General features: G+C 44.6%; 1 protein-coding gene across 2 annotated transcripts in view; it reads right to left on the bottom strand.

The window, feature by feature from the left end:
• PDPR (pyruvate dehydrogenase phosphatase regulatory subunit) overlaps positions 1-17,407 on the bottom strand; it is a 795,794-nt gene that overhangs the window by 76,858 nt on the left and 701,529 nt on the right. For both annotated transcript variants that reach the window (XM_078670675.1, XM_078670676.1), the window contains exon 16: positions 13,559-13,648. In XM_078670675.1, coding sequence (XP_078526801.1) covers positions 13,559-13,648 — 90 coding nt within the window. The remainder of the gene's footprint in view (positions 1-13,558; positions 13,649-17,407) is intronic.

Genomic DNA, 17,407 nt, shown 5'->3' with positions numbered 1-17,407 from the left:
GAGAGGAAATCTGTGTTGCGGACTGACGTACTCGTGCATACGTTTGGTAGCCCCTGAATCTCGCCAATGGTCTAATGACTTGTACCATCTGGGTGACAGTCTGACCTCCGCAGCCGAAGGATCTGGCTGACGCACAGGAGATCTGAGGACAGGACTCCTGGACCTTGAGGATGTTGTTGAGGAGCCAGAAGACTGAAGTAGAATGACGAGAAGCTGACTCCGTAACCATGAACACAGAGTTTCTTGACGATGATCGAGCCCTTTCTGAATGTCTCGACATCGAGCGTTCTGGCGTCGTATGTTTTTCTCTCGACGTCGAACGCCTCTGGGGAGTCGGAGGGTCCAACAATCTCGACTTCGAATGCCTCGACGGCGATCGATGCGAGGATCTATGGTCTCTCGACGTTGAGTGGCGATGACCAGCCGTCGACGGAGCCCTCTCTCTCGACGTTGAACGGCGATGACCAGCCGTCGACGGAGCCCTTTCTCTCGACGTCGAACGGCGAGGACCAGCTGTCGACGGAGCCTTCTCTCTCGACGTCGAACGGTGATGACCAGCCGTCGACGGAGCCCTCTGTCTTGACGTCGAATGTCTATGCGACGACGGCGGAGGGGTATTGGTCACCCTCAACGCCGAGCGTCGACGAAACGCCGACGGGGACTGCGTCCTCGACGCCGATCGATGTTTTTCTGTCGACGGCGGAGGGGTCTTGGTCCTCGACGCCAAACGTCGTTTCTTAGACGACGGCAGAGGAGTCACACTTCTCGACGCCGGTCGTCGCCTGGATGACGACGGCGGAGTGACCTCCCTCGACGCCGATCATCGCCTGGTTGACGACGGCGGAGGGGCCTTGGATCTCGACGCCGACCGTCGCCCGGTTGACGGCGGCGGAGTTACATTCCTCAACGCCGATCGATGCCCGGGTGACAACGGCGTAGGGGATTTCGACGACGGAGCTGGATCCTTCGACGTCCTCGACGTACCTGTTCTTCTTTTCGACGGCGAGCCCGCCGTCGACGGTAGTTTTGAAGACAAACGACCCACCGGTGGTTCTTTCCTCAGCGCCAAGCCTGACGCTGAAGCTGAAGGGTGGGAAGACATCTCTTTTGAAGATGTTCTAGCCTTCTTGGAACCCTTCTTCAACGGAGACCTTCCTCTGGATGACCTGTGAGCCAGGCCATAGATGCGAATTCTCTCCCTGTCTTTGAGAGTTCTTCCTGACAGGTGCTCGCAGTGAGGACAGGTGCCTGGATCATGTTCTTCAGGCAGACACAGGATACAAACGTCGTGGTTGTCTGATTTTGCTTTCTTGTTGCCACAAGAAGGACATTTGTCAAAAAGTGAAGGCATTCTCAGCTGAAAATGCTCACTAAACTGACTTAAAACGACAGTTTCTTACTTGACTAGATGTAAAATGTCAAAGTAAGCAGAAAAAGTTGTTCAAAATGAAGTAATTTTCTGTCGGAAAACAGAAATTAGTGGAGCTGTGTTACCAGGATCCTTCCTGAAGGAGCCGGAAAGAACAACTGACCTAACTGTCACCCCTGAGGCATGATGGGATACCGGGGGTCATGGGTGCCTTAAAGGCACGGTGTCAGTTTTTTGCATACAGCCACAGGTTAGCTTTTCAGTCTTTTTAGACTGTGTGTTTGCAATGCAGCCTGGGAGCTTTCTATGCTTTCAGTGAGTTATAAGAATTTCTACTGCTGCCTAAGCATTAAAACAGTTTCTAAACAATCTTTGGTGTTGTTTCTCATGTTTCTCTTCCAGGGGTATACTCAAAGTCATAAGCACCCTACCACCTCCCCGGACGAGCAGGAACAGTTTACTGGTTATTCTTGCATCTTGTATGCAGGTTCCTACAAGTTTCTTATACCGTACAAAATAACTGACCTAACTGTCACCTGTGAGGCATGATGGGAGCAGGATTCTCCTGGAGACCTTAAAGGCAAAGTGTTCATATTCTCTGAGGCCTTAAAGGCGAAGTGCCAGTTTCCTTTTCTGTACAGGGAAGTTATTTACTTATGCATCCTTCTTTAGGCTAATTGCCTGTCATTACCGGTTTTCTTTGATGAAAATAAAAGGTTGTTTTTGCGGAATGCAATTACTGTACATGTCCTTCTCTTGCATTATATGTTATGGTTTATTTTCATACTAGAGAAATGCATGTAGTTCTGGCTTTCCTAGCTTATTAGATATGTTAGGGCTGCATATTATTGGTTTATACATGTATATATGTATAATATTTTCGCAATTTGTATTCCTTTTCTACTGTATACACATATATATGTATTATGCTATATGTTAAGGGTTCCCGCATATGGGCGGAGATAATTCAGTGCTTATGACTATTGATAAGTATCCCCTGGAAGAAAATTTGGCGATGTCAACTGGAGGCACATCCAGAGGTACACGCATTTCTGATTTTGCTCTCGGTATTATGTAGTTGTCCCATTAACTTCCTCGAGGTCTGGGGTTTTGGGGGACTTCCATATCAATCGAGTATTGATAGTAGAAATTCGATCTATGAACCTGATGGGTTCTGCAGTTATGTGTGCTAGTAAGATTTGAGTCTAGGGCCTTGGGGTGACAAACAAGATTTGTGGCACCTCAGCTGGCTGCAGATGGTGTAGGTGAGGTGTGGCTGTCGGTGGAGGAGGGATACTTTGAGGCGTTGGTGGAGGCTGATATGAAAGATATGCGGGTGGTTGTCAATAGATGTAAGTTTTTGAGCAGGTAAACTGGCACTGAATCATTTGGAGGGTCCTGGGGATCTTCATATCCCATCAGATAAAGTTCACAGAGACGGTCGGTGTGGGCTCTATTACCCAGCTTTTCCTCCCTTTCTCTGTAACAAGGATAATTATAAAAATACTGAGGTGATTCTGGTTCACAGGAAGAGGAGTAACCATGCTGGAAAGAGTGCCTGTCGACAGACCAGAATTTGCCAGAATCTGGTTGACGGGGTCTCTGATGGGACAGTCATCGACAACAGATGTTTCTTTTTCATTGACAGTGGAGGTGGTGAGCTCCTCATCAACAGTGTATCCCTCAACAAAACTAATGTAGACGATTCTGAGGTGTATCTGTTTTCCACAGGCTTCTAAGATGATGAAGCTGGTTACACAACACAAGGTGAATATCTGTTAGTGTCCATATGGCATGTTGCTTATGTCCCTTTTCCCCCCTTCTTCAGATGTTGGCATTAAGCAAGGTGATATCTACGGCATTTTGGAAAATGGCAATTACAGAAAAATAGTCGGAAAGTCCATGTTCGTTGTGTTTTCACCCAGTTTATTTATCGTGTTGGACCCTGTAGTTGGGACCTCTGTTTTAGAAGGCGCTACAACCATACATACTTTTATAAAATAGGTTGCCTTTTTACTCTCACATAGCAGCTCCTGCAACTGTGGACATGGCTGCCTGTCATGAATCTTTGGCTGCCACTGGGAAAGAATATGCTACTTACCAGTATGCATCTGTTCTTGGCATGTAGGGCTGCTGACATTAATATCTGTGCCTAGATCGCCGCCTAGTGTTGGGTCCGGATGATTGCACCTTGTTGTCCTGGAAGAGTCTTTGAAGTATCACGAGATAGGTGACTCCTCCCCTGGACTATAGTGAGCATGGGCATCTTCTCAATCTTCAGATTGTTTTTCGCCATTGTGGCAGACATGGAGATAGTAAAGTAAGAGATGGCTATGCAAAAGATAATGCTGCAGCTGCAACAGGCACCGGGGAGGAGGGCGGGCGATATGAATGTCAGCAGCCCTACATGCCAAGAACAGATGCATACTGGTAAGTAGCATATTCCGTTCGAGGCATGTGGGCTGCTGAATTCATATCTGTGCATAGACTGTATAGCCGTATCTCCTCTAGCGGTGGTTACCTGTGCCAGCTGCAGCAGTTTGAAAGTGTTTTGAGGACAGCCTGGCCTACAGCACCTTGCTGCTTTGCTTGCACGTCTACACAGTAGTGTTTTTTGAAAGTGTGTATGGTAGTCCATGTGGCTGCTCTACATATGTCTTCAAGAGGAATATTTCCTAGGAAAGCCATGGATACCCCCATTTTCTGCGTAGTGTGTGCTCTTGGGGGTACAGGTAAAGTGCGTTTAGCCTTTTGATAACATATTTGAATGCATTTAACTATCCATCTGGCTATTCCTGACTTTGATATGGGATTCCCTTTATGTTGTGGTGAAAAAGCAACAAATAATTGCTTTGTTTTTCTAAATGATTTCGTTCTGTCCACATAATAAAGCAGAGCTCTCTTTACATCCAGTGTGTGTAGGGCTCTTTCCGCTACGGACTGTGGATTTTGGAAGAACCGTGGCAGTTCTATTGATTGATTAATATGGAAAGTGGATACAACCTTTGGCATAAACTTAGGGTTTGTTCTAAGAACTACCCTGTTAGCATGTATTTGCATTAAGGGTTCTTGAATTGTTAGTGCTTGTAGTTCGCTAACTCGCCTGAGTGAGGTAATGGCAATAAAGAATGCCACCTTCCTTGTTAGAAATTGCAATTCGAGTGTAGAGGTTCGAAAGGAGGTCCCATAAGTCTGGTAAGTACTATATTTAGTTCCAGACTGGAAAAGGTGGGTGCCTTGGAGGAATCACCCTTTTAAGACCCTTCATAAAGGCCTTGATTGCTGGTACTCTAAACAGTGAAAGGTGTTGCCTGTTTTGAAGGTATGCTGCTATAGCAGCGAGGTGTAGTCTTATCGAAGAGTATGCTAGGTTGCATCTTTAAAGATGCAGTAGGAAACATATAATGTTCTGTATGGAAGCATCTAATGGGTTGATTTGGTTATTGTTGCAGTAAATAACAAATCTCTTCCATTTAGCTGCATAGCAGGCTCTAGTAGTTGGTCGTCTTGCCTCCTTAATGATGTTCATACAGTCTGGAGGCAAGTTAAGGTATCCAAATTCTAAGATTTCAGGAGCCAGATCGCTAGGTTCATATGATTGCGATCTGGGTGTCTGATTTCTCCTAGGTTCTGAGTTAGAAGATGGGGTGCGAGCGGCAGCCTTTGACGAGGAACTACTGAAAGCTCCAGGAATGTTGTGTACCATGGCTGTCTCGCCCATGTGGGAGCAACTAGGATCAGTGTGAGTGACTGTTGCCGCAGTTTGCGTGCCACCAGCGGAATCAGTGGTGCTGGGAGAAAAGCGTACGCAAATCTGCCTGACCAGTTCATCCATATCGCATTGCCCTGTGACAACGGATGTGGGAACCTGGCGGCAAAGTACCTGCATTTTGAGTTTTAGTTTGAGGCAAACAGGTCTATTTCTGGGTGCCTCCACTGTTTGAAGAATGGCTGGAGAACTTGTGGGTGAATCTCCCATTCGTGTAGTTGTTGGCTGTGTCTGCTGAGCAGATCCGCTATTTGATCGTCTTTCCCTGGGAGGTGTTCTGCCAGGAGAAAGATTTCTTTTGGAATTGCCCACTTCCATATGCTCTGTGCCAAGTGGGACAGCTGTGGGGAGTGTGTTCCTCCCTGTTTCTGGATATAGTACATGGCTGTCATGTTGTCCGTCCGGATCAACACAGTCTTGCTGTACAAGTATTTTTGGAATGCTTTTAGGGCTAAGAATATTGCTAGCAACTCTAGTTGGTTGATATGCAGTTTATTTTGTTTGATTGTCCAGAGCCCTTGTACTGTGTATTGTAGTAGGTGGGCTCCCCAACCTTTCAGTGATGCGTCCGCTGTTAGTACTAGTTGTGGAACTTGCTCTTGGAACAGTTGCCCCTTGGAAAGGTTTATGGGTTCCACCACTGCAGAGAGTTGTAAGCGCGACTGTCTATCAACACTAGGTCTTTTAGTTGTCCTTGAGCTTGGTTTCACTGCCGTGCTAGGCATTCTTGCAATGGACGTATTTGAAGTCGGGCATGGGGGACAATGAATATGCAGGAGGCCATCATGCCTATGAGCTGCATGAAAACTCGAGCTGGCAAAGAGTGTTGTGGCAGAAATTTGCGAATGAGCATCTGCAAGCTGGCTATCCTCGCTGAGTTTGGATATGCCTTTGCTGCTGAGGTATCTATAGTAGCTCCCAGATATTGTTGTGTGTGGGATGGTTGTAGATGCGATTTTGGGTAGTTTGTGGAAAAACCTAGGCTGTGTAGCAGCTGAAGAGTTTGAGAAGTGTCTCTTGCACACTGTTCGTACGATTTTGCTTGTATTAGCCAATCATCTAGGTTTGGGAACACGTGGATGTGTTGCCTCCTGAGATGTGCAGCTACTGTCGCTAAGCATTTTGTAAACACCCTTGGGGCCGTGGTTACCCCGAAGGGGAGAACCTTGAATTGGTAGTGTTGACCTTCTATTGTGAACCTGAGGTATTTTCTGTGAGTTGGATGGATGGGTATGTGAAAATACGCATCCTTGAGGTCCAATGTTGCTAGGAAGTCAACTTGTTGGAGCAACGGGAGCACTTGCTGTAGTGTGATCATATGGAAGTGCTCCGATAGTATATATTGATTCAGGGGTCTGAGGTCCAATATTGGTCGGAGGGAACCGTCCTTTTAGTGAATAAGGAAGTATAGGGAGTATACTCCTGTGCCTTGTTGGTGGAAAGGGACTTGCTCTATGGCCCCCTTTTCCAGCATGCATTTCATCTCTTGTTGGAGCAGGGTGATGTGTTCCGTGGACATAGGACGATGTCTGGGTGGTATGTTTGGTGGTGTAGGAGTCAGTTCTAGGCAATAACCATACTGGATAATTTGTCTCACCCACCTGTCTGTGGTAATTGCTTTCCAGACAGGTAGGAATTTTTGGATTCTGCCTACGACCGGTGTTAGATGGTCTGGAGGTAGTGTGATGAAGTCACTGTTTTGCGGCAGTGGAGGCTCTGGTATTATTGACTCCACGTCCTCTTCCCTTATTATTGTTGCCCCTATATCCTCCTCTGTTGGAGTTCATGTTAAAGGAACCTTGGGTGTTGCTTTTGTATGTAGATGAGGTTTGCGAAGTATTGCCCCGTGTAGCTGCTCTGTATGAGGAGCGTCGAAAGGAACCTCTGTGTTGTTGAAACTGCAATGCACCCATTGATTTTGCAGTTTCTATATCCTTTTTTATTTTGTCTAAAATGGTGTCGACTGCAGGGCCGAAAAGGAAGTCTTGATTGACTGGTTGGTTAAGAAGGGTGGATTGTACCTCGTTCTTAAAGCCAGAAATGCGTAGCCATGCATGTCTTCGCAATAAGACGCTAGTGTTAATGGACCTAGCTGCAGTGTCAGCTGCGTCAAGCGCACATTTAATGGCGGCGTTTGTAATAAATTTCCCCTCCTGTATGAGGTCGTTAGCTTGGGCTTTGAAAGGCTCAGGCAAGTGTTGCATCAAACTTTCAAGCTGGTCATAGTGTGCTCTGTCGTAATGAGCTAGTAGAGCTTGTGTATTTGCAATTCTCCATGAATTGGAGGCCTGTGATGCTGCTCTTTTACCCGAGGCCTCTAGTATTTTGGATTCCTTATCAGGAGGTGGAGCTTCTCCTGTTGTCTGCGAGTTGGCCCTTTTGCATGCGTTAGCTACTACTAGTGAATCTAATGGTAACTGACCTCTGATATAAGCAGGGTCTGTAGGGGCCGCTCTATATTTCTTTTCAATCCTGGGATTGATTACGCGTGCCCTGGCTGTATCTTTAAATATATCTGGCGCGTGTTTTAGTACCCTTTTCAACATAGGAAGTGTTCTGACATTTTTCTCAGAAGTAGGGAATGTCTCAAATAAAAAGTCTTCGTCTGTAGGTCCTTTGTGCATCTCTACATTGTGGTACTGCGCTGCCCTATCTATGAGCTGGTTGAAGACAATGGTGTCGTCAGGTGATGGCTTTGTTGGGTATGAGGAGGTGTCAGGGATGGGATGCGTGTCATATGGATGAGTCGGCTCTACCCATGGTTCATTTTGAGGGTTAGGATCCTCTGGATAGTTATAATCATATTGAGGATCTTCCCCTGTGTCGCCCTCATTGTCCCCAGAGTGTGTAGGAGAGTAAGGAGCAAAAGGCGTAGTAGGCATAGTGGGATAGAAAGGAATGAAGGGTCTAGAGGGAGAAGTCCCAACTTCCTTTTTCTTTGGAGGAATGGGGGAATGAGAGATCGTGTCCAATGGCCTTTTCTTCCTGTGTAGGATTGTGACTTTACCAGTGTCAGGGTTTATATATATTTTTGCCTGATCCTCTGATGGCTCTGGATGGAAGAGTTCTTCTTCCACTGTCCATGGCTGTGTCTTTGACTTCTTTGGCTCGGTCTTTTTTGGATCGAGTGTTGCCTTCGGGTCGACAACCTTTTTTGGTTTGACGACTTTCGGTGCCTTATTGCTCTTCCTCGGCTCGGCCTCTTTGTCCGGGTCGACGACTGATTGCGGATCAACCGGATCTTTAGGTTCGATGAGCTTTCTGTGCTCGACAGGTTTTTTAGGTTGAATGTCTTTTGTCGAGTCGACGATTTTTTTCAGATCGACCGGTTTTTTAGGAGCACTTGTCTTTGGGTCGGTGCCTTTGTTGGCTCGGTAACCTTCTTCGGCTGGGCCACAGGCTTCGGTACGACGCCCTCTGTGTCGGCGACCTTCTTCGGTTCGACGACTTTAGGCGCAGCGGCCTTCTTTGGGTCGACGGCCTTCTTAGGGTCGGCGGCTTTCTTTGGCTCAACGGCCTTCTTTGGTTCTGCGCTTTTTGGCTCGACGGCCTTCTTCGGGTCGACACCCTTAGGCTGTACGGGCTTTTTCGGTTCGACGCCATTCGGGTCGACGACCTTTTTAGGTTCTAGAACTTTCTTTGGGATAACGTTACTCGGACCTGGGGTGTCTGAAGGCTTAATCTTTGTTTTCGGAGCCGAGCCAGACGGCTGGGCTGCTGAATGATGTTTTGGATCTTGGCTAAGGCCTTTGGGCGATGCCTCGATCGGAGACTTCTGTAACGGGGTAATTGGTGTCGGGGGCAATGTACTCACGGTTTGCCCCGGTGGGATTTCGTCATCGGAGTCCGAGTGGTCCTCGACGGTGACTATCTCTAGATCCGAATCTTCCCCTTCTAGAAGTTCTTGTTCATCCTCGAAGATTATGTCTGGTTCGGGTGCCTGTCGCTGCATCTCTTGCCTAGCGGCCCGTCGAATCCGGATGGTTTTCTTCTAACAGAATTGGGCACAGGCTGGGCAGGTTTCTTCCTTATGGTCTGGTGATAGGCACTTGTTGCATACTGTGTGTCTGTCAGTATGCGGGAACTTGGAGTGGCATTGTGGGCACCTTTTGAACGGGCTCCTTTCCATCGACAGCAGGCACACGTGGCGTCGAAAAGGCCCAACGGCCCACGTCGACGACCGAGTCGAGATGGAAAGCTTGATCGAGTCAAGAAGTACCGAGCGAGAACAATACGGTCGAAGTCGAAGGCCTTTTGGCCTCTAGGAAAGTTTAGTTTCGATTCCGAAGTTGGAGTATAGGAATAACATCCGAACCCAATGTCGGAAAAAAACAATCTGAAGATGGAGAAGATGCCCATGCGCACTATAGTCCAGGAGTCACCTATCTCGTGATACTTCGAAGACTCTTCCAGGACAACAAGGTGCAATCATCCGGACCCAACACTAGGCAGGGATTTATGCACAGATATGAATTCAGCAGCCCACATGCCTCGAACATAATATTATTAACTAGTGAGGTAAAGTGCAGTTCACCTTGCCGTTTAGGACCAAGTAACTTGCCGAATTGTCGGTCACAGAACTTATCTCCACGATTTATCATCAATGTCATGAATCTTACAAAGCTGTAAAGTCAATGTCTAAATTACAACCAGGTCTGACACGGGATCCGTAAGGAAAATAAATATTAATTTGGATCTCAGAATAGTGGACTCGGCCAGTGGCTTTCCCTATAGACTATTATGGAATTTAAAAATATGAATATTGTGGAAATTGTGGAAGCTTGCAAACTAAGGTTCAAAAGAATTGTGCAAAGTTTAAGAACTATGGCATTGTGGATTATGGCAGAGTGAGGTAAAACCCGGGTCCACAGTGATCATGCATCCTACCAAGATCCTACATTGTTACTTTCCTATTGTACTGCAATATGCGCCAACTGCTTGGGAAGCTCTCAAAATATCCTCGGAGTTAATCCCAACCCACTGTAATGATGTCTTTATATCCTATCACATTTTGTTCACTGGCTAGACTAAACTATTTCAAATGCACCATTTCCCCTATATTTACCAGGAGTTACCTAAGACGGAATCCACAAAATGCCACCATGAAAAATGATATTTAAGTCCCCTAAGGTTTGATCAATGTTGATGCAAATCATGTCACTAATTACCCAAATGTCTGTAGGGGACTGCTACCAACTGCCTTACATATTGTTTGTAAATCCTTCCTATATTATTCCAAGCTTTATACAGAAAAGGTGTAATCAATTCACATAGATAAAAACAAATAACTGTCTCTTGCAATAGTTAAAACTGTTATGTTCCTATAACTTGACACATGCAGCTCAGCCTTTCGCGAGCTCTGTCAAGATGCAGCTGTAAATCCTACCAATTTTGACCGGTTTCTGAACGACAAATTTCTTGTACAATCCATAATTTGGTATTACTTTTAAAACAGTTTTCTGACTATATCCTTGCATTTAAATTTAATATAGTTTAGAATATTATACATTGGCCTATATTGCGGTCTGAAATACACTATTTGTTTACCAATAAACACTCACTAAATACTGTTAATTGTTCCTAACTTTGTATTATATATCCATTAGGGTATCGATTCATGTATTACTTGTTTTTCCAACACATCTATACTCATACATTCAGTTAGGGTACGGATGTTGCTTATCACTTCGACTGAAACAGAAACGCTAGCAAAAGGTTGGAGAACCCGATCATACACAATTCAAAGTAAATGGAGATGCAGTTGCCAATGAGTGAGGAGATGAAAGACTTAATTACCATAACTTTAATGGGGAGGAAAAATATATAGAAATCTCAAGCAATCTCGGGTAGAAAAAAATAGCTAACCAATGAGAGGCTTCCAGATGCAACTATAGAAACATGAAACTACCTTTGGCGACAATATTGGTGGTGGATACAGGCTTCACACTGGCTTGAAAAAGCTTTTCCCAGATGGCTCTGCAGCATCATCATCATATGGTGCCATGCGGCTGCTGTGGTAATTCCGCCAGTTGTATGACTTAACAATGCATGCATTTACAACGCAAGCCTTTACCATGCTTCCATTACCACGAATTGCCTTTACAACACAAGCCTTTATCAAGCATGCCTTTACAACGCCACGCAAGTATATACAAGAGTCAAATCCATTTATATGGATCTATGGATGAAAGGGTTTCGTTTAATATATATATATATATATATATATATATATATATATACACATATATATATATATACACACACACACACACATATATATAAGCACAACATATACTTATTTTTTTTTAACTACCCCATTTTCCTAATTATCTTTAACATTCCATACCCCAACCTACCCCATAAGCCTAAATACACCATTACCATCCAATAACCCTAAAAATACCATTCTCACCCTATACTCTTACCCATTCCTAAAAACACCATTACCACCTAACCCACCGCTAAACCCTAAGAACTCCCTCAGAACACCTTATCCCTACCCACCCCATAAAAATAAGTTACCAGCCAATACCCTTACCCACTGCTAGACCCTGACAGGCGTACCATCCAATACCCCTACTATCCCTACCCCTCCCAAAATCCTTTTAAAAAAAACCTTTGCACCCAATAACACTTACCCACCCCTAAACCCAAAAAACACCCTTACCACCTAATACCTCTACCCACCTCTACAAACACCATTACAACCAAGAACCCATACCCACCACAAACCCTAAAAACATTCTATACCCAAATCCATTCCAAACACTTAAAACACCCTTACCACTCAATACCCCAAAAAACCCATACCACCCAGTAACCCTACCCACTTCCAAAGCCTAAAAACACACTTACCTCCCAATACCACTAAACCCCCTAAGCACCCTTACCATCCTATACCAATACCCACCCCTAAATCCTAAAACAAACCCTACTAGGCAATTCCCCTACCAAACCCTAAACCCTAAAAACACCCTTACCACCCAATACCCTTACCCATCCCTAACCCCTAAATATACTATCTTTCTCTCTAGCTCATGCTCTCTCTATCAAAATACACACAAACACATGGTCACAACCTTGCACTTTTCAGCTCTAGGGAACCCAACAAAGAGCTGCTCATCCACTCGTTACCGATGTGTGCGGTCCATGCTTTAAGATATTACGGATCAGGGATTGAGTCTATGCAGTGATGAATACTTCTTGCTTGGATATGGAAGAGGGAAGAAAAATGGAGGTGAAATAGACTGGGGCCGTGTTTAACGATTAAACCCCCTTGGTTTAGAAAGATGGGCAGGTATGAAGAGCCAACTTATCTAGAGAGAAAACTGTGAAAGGTGGGCAAACTGACAGGGCCTAAAGTCCTCCTAACGTATGGGCTGAAGTTATTAACAGCAACAAAACCGGTTTCAAGGGAAGAAGTTGAGCAGGGCAACAGTATAGGCTTAGATGGGAATTTCCTCAAGAAAATCAAAATAAGATTCAATTGGAGGTGGAGTAAATAAGTAAAGCAAACCTTTTAGAAAGCACATCATTAATGGAGATCTAAGCCGTTGAATCAGGCAGACACATGAAGAACAACCAAGCCGTGAGAAAGCCACTAACTATAGCCATTAAAAAAGACACAGTTTCAAGGAACACCGCAGGTTTTAAGATGTCTGAAAGGGGTGATTTAAAACTATTAAACAAACTTATCCTAGCGACCTGTATACATGATTTTGGCAGTGGGCTTCCTGGCAACCAAGATGACATCTCATTAGGAAGGTACGGAAACTCTGACTGGCACTGCTCAAACGCCACATGTGCAGCCGCAGCATCTGGGATTAATCAGGAAGACCTTACATTCTTGCATGGAAGCAGAAGGGGAGTCTATGTACTGAGTTCCAGCATATCAGTGTCCAAGACCCTCTGTGCCCAGTATGGGGCAATCAGAATCAACTGTTCTTGAGCCTCCCAGAATTTCCACAGTACTTTTGACAGAATCAGCAGGCCCAAGACCAGTTGAACTGAAGGATTCCCTAGGGGAATCATTCAAATAGCACAAATCTGAGGACACTTCCTGTAATCGTTCACGGCGAAGAGATCCATGAATGAAAATGCCAACGTGGAGATCAGCTCTGTAATTTTACGGTGCTAAACGCTTCATTCATGGTACTCCAGAGATGGCTGAGATTATCTGCTATCACACTGCCAGTTTTTCTTTAAACTGAGAATTAAAAAAAAAAACTTTGAAGGGTTGTAGGTTGTCAGTTGTAGTTCTGTTTTGTAGCTGTTTCTATAGGAAACTGATATTTATATAGCTCCATATGCACCAGAGTTTCCCAGTTCGATGACCAGAATGATTCAAGCATGTGAATTTATGAAAGATATTATGCGTGAGAATTGGATTGGTGTTACAAAGATGGAAATTTGGCACCTACCTCAATGGGGATGTACAGCATGAAGCCAGGCTCTCCGGTGTGCGTCATGCTCATCACCCTGATCCCATTGGCATAACCTACACTCATTTCCTGTGGAGAAAAAATATGCCAGATTATTCGCAGTCAGGTCTGGAGATAATAAATGAGGATGACAAGAAGCAGAAATTCTGAGATTTAAGTGGGGGTTCAAGCTTGGCGTGCAGGAGGAAAAATATTACTAATTAATACAGGCAGAGGTGGGTGTGTGTGTGTGTGTCGGTGTGTTACCTGCTTGGCAAAATGTATTACCCACAAATCAATTGTTTAAAAAAACCATTTCATAGGCATGATGCCATGCTGCAAAATATTTTCTATCATTTACATAAGTTGCACAATTCCTGCGAAACATGGAGTTCATATAAAGTGAGATATTTTCTTTATTTAATTAGTGCTCATCAATTATTTAGTGTAGCACCACTACCATTCTCTTACATCAGCAGTTCTTAACTTTTTGTCTTCTATGGACCCCCAGTAAATCACTAATGGAAAGCGGGGGCCAAAGTCTCGGCAATTTTTATGATTTGAACTTCGAAACAATACACAAAAACACAGAAGCAAGCGTAACTCAAACAAATACAAATATTTTATTTAATTCATAAACATATGCAAAACTCGAAATTTTAATCAGAAGGTTGATATACTGTATTTTTATTTCTATAAGATAGAGCGATATGCTGTTTACTAGCATATTATTTGGTCGTTTTTTGCACTAATGCATGCTCTCTTTTTGGGGGCACATAGCAGTGCTTCTTTTGCGGTCACCACTTGCCCATACTTTATTCCTTTTGCTGTACTTGTGCTGCCTCCACAAATCCACATAAGGATATCAACTTAATTTTTAGCATCCAATTACAAATTCCTTCACAATTAAAATTTCTAATTTTGCATTTTATATATGTATACTTTATTCATCTATTATTTCATTTTCTTTACAGCAGTAGAACCCTTGAGTAAGTGTTGTGGACTACCAAGAGTCCGTGGTCTACAAGTTAAGAATCACTGTCATAGGTAACAAATCGATACCAAAGGGGATGATGGAAGGATCGTTTGAGCAAATCAAACACTCACCTCCAGTCAACTGGTCTGGGTTTAATCCATCAACATTCTTTAGCTCACTCCACCACCCCAGTTCAGACATGGCCATATGCAAATCAGCCCGAACTGCCAAGCCATGTCTTCCCTGGACTGGAAACAAGCATCCTGGGACCGGTTTCAGATTCATAATCCTCATCAGCCAGGCTATCTTTATTTAATGCTATTTTATATAGCACGGACTTTACCCGAAGGTGTCAGAGCGCTTTATATAAGAACCAGTTGCAAAACATAAGGATTTAGGATTACATGCGTTACATAAGAGATACACACAGAAAAAAAGGCAAATGTACAAGATGTAAAGTCACACAAAGAAGAGACTGGTGATTATAGTTATCTCTATATACATAGGGAAGGGATATGAATGGATATACTCTAAGAGTCACATAGGAATGGTAGAGAGTACAAGGTCTACTGCATATACTAGTGATTAGAGTTATCTCTATATACATAGGGAAGGGATACGAGTGGATATACTCTAAGAGTCACATAGGAATGGTAGAGAGTACAAAGGTCTACTGCATATACTAGTGATTAGAGTTATCTCTATATACATAGGGAAGGGATACGAATAGATATACTCCAAGAGTCAGATAGGAATGGTAGAGAGTACAAAGGTCTACTGCACATACTAGTGATTAGTGTTATCTCTATATACATAGGGAAGGGATACAAATGGATATACTCCAAGAGTCACATAGGAATAGTAGAGTACAAAGGTCTACTGCATATACTAGTGATTAGAGTTATCTCTATATACAGAAAAGCAGAGTTCCATTTAGTGGGGTGGGAGGGGGATGCAGTCACAGCACCAAGGAAGGGACAGAGAAGGGCAGGAAAGTGAGACAAACGAGAGAGGGAAGCAGATAGTAATGAGTAAGACAGCGAGGAGTGTGTCAGAGGCAACAGGAGAGACAATAGAAAGGTCGCTAGGACAGAGGGGGGGGTCAGAGATCGCTAAAATTAGGAGAAAGGTAGAAAAAGAAGTGAGTCATAAAAAGAAAATGGCGGGGAGCATAAAGGTCCAAGTCCGAAAGTCCAGGAAGAGGGCTGCCATAGCCAGCAAGTCCGGTGGGAGAAAGGCAGTCCGCAGCAAAGTCACAGCCTCATCGTCCATGAGGAGCTGGGGCAGAGGATCGTCCATGAGGAGCTGGGGCAGAGAGGTTCAATCCGGAGACACAGTGTGGACCCACGTCTGGGCACATCTGGGCATACCCTGCCAATTTAGGGCAAACAAAGCGATACCAAAGGGGATGATGGACGGAGCATTTGAGCAAATCAAACACTCATCCCCAGTCAACTGATCTGGGTTTAATCCATCACCATTCTTAGCTCACTCCACCACCCCAGTTCAGACATGGCCATATGCAACTCAGTCTGACCCTGTGCCTCATGGGAACAGTCCAGCCCGAACTGCCAAGCCATGTCTTCCCTGGACCGGAAACAAGCATCCTGGGACCGGTTTCGGATTCATAATCCTCATCAGCCAGCTAGGTAACTAAAGCAACCACCTAAATGGCTTAACTTAAGAGCTATTTCCCTTAAGAATTGCAAAATTTACTCGCGAGCATCTCATATCGGACCCCCTCCCTGGTGCAATGGTGAAAAATCATCAACTCCTCTGTCAAGCGCCTCTATACTGGCTCCCCCTCAAACTCTGCCAAGTTACTCCCTCATCAAGAAACCAGACGCCAACCAGGACAACCTTAATAACTACAAACCTATATAACCAACTCCCCCTCCTCCCCAAAACCATTGAAAAATGTGTGCTTGTACAACTCAACAACCATATCGAAAAATACAACCTGCTTAACACCTTCCAATTCAGTTTCAGGAAAGGCTACAGTTCAGTGACTGCTATACTAAACATCATGGATGCCCTACACAGATTTTTGGATGATGGCCAGGCCTGCATGCTTGACCTCTCAGCCGCCTTTGACACTATCAACCACAGCATCTTTTTAAACACCCTCTCACAACGTGCAGGCATCAATGGGACTGTCCTTCAGTGCTTCATCTCCATTCTAAGCCAACGCTCGCAGTTAATCAAGCTCAATAACTCGTCCTCAAAAACAACATCAGTCTCAAAAGGAGTCCCCCAAGCGTCAATCCTGTCTCCTACACTATTCAACCTCTGTATGGAACGCCTTGCAATTATCCTGAGGCAAGCTAGAATAGACTACCTTATATATGCTGATGGTACCCAACTATACATGAAAAATCCATCACTCAAAGACACCCAGCACCTAAATAACACTCTCCTCGAAGTCCAAGCCTGGCTGACCAGCAATCACCTCAAACTCCCCACCAAAACTAAAATCCTCCTCATTAGTCCCAAAGCAAAATCCTTTCCTATTGATTGCTGGCTTGACAACCTCACAGCTTTAAACTGCAAACTGTCCATCTCTACTCCTGTTAAATCCCTGGGGATTACACTTGACTCCCACCTAATCATGAAAGACCATATCATTCCATAAAGAGCATGCTACACGCTGAAAAACCTCAAGACTCAACCCCATCATCCCCATTGAAGACCTACAGAAGGTGGTGCAATCCTTAGTCCTACCCAAGTTGGACTATGGCAACGCAATGGTCACGGGTTCCCACAGTCTTACCTAGCCCCATTGTACCCACACTCCACACTGCGGCTAGACTTATATCTGGGGAATAGCTCTTCGACCACATAACTTACTCCCCCCTCAAACAACTCAATTGCAT

The sequence above is a fragment of the Lissotriton helveticus genome, chromosome 12, assembly GCF_964261635.1.
Source record: "Lissotriton helveticus chromosome 12, aLisHel1.1, whole genome shotgun sequence".
NCBI lineage: Eukaryota > Metazoa > Chordata > Amphibia > Caudata > Salamandridae > Lissotriton > Lissotriton helveticus.
Note: the sequence above shows the minus strand (reverse complement) of the source record. Positions and strands in the feature narration are given on the sequence as shown.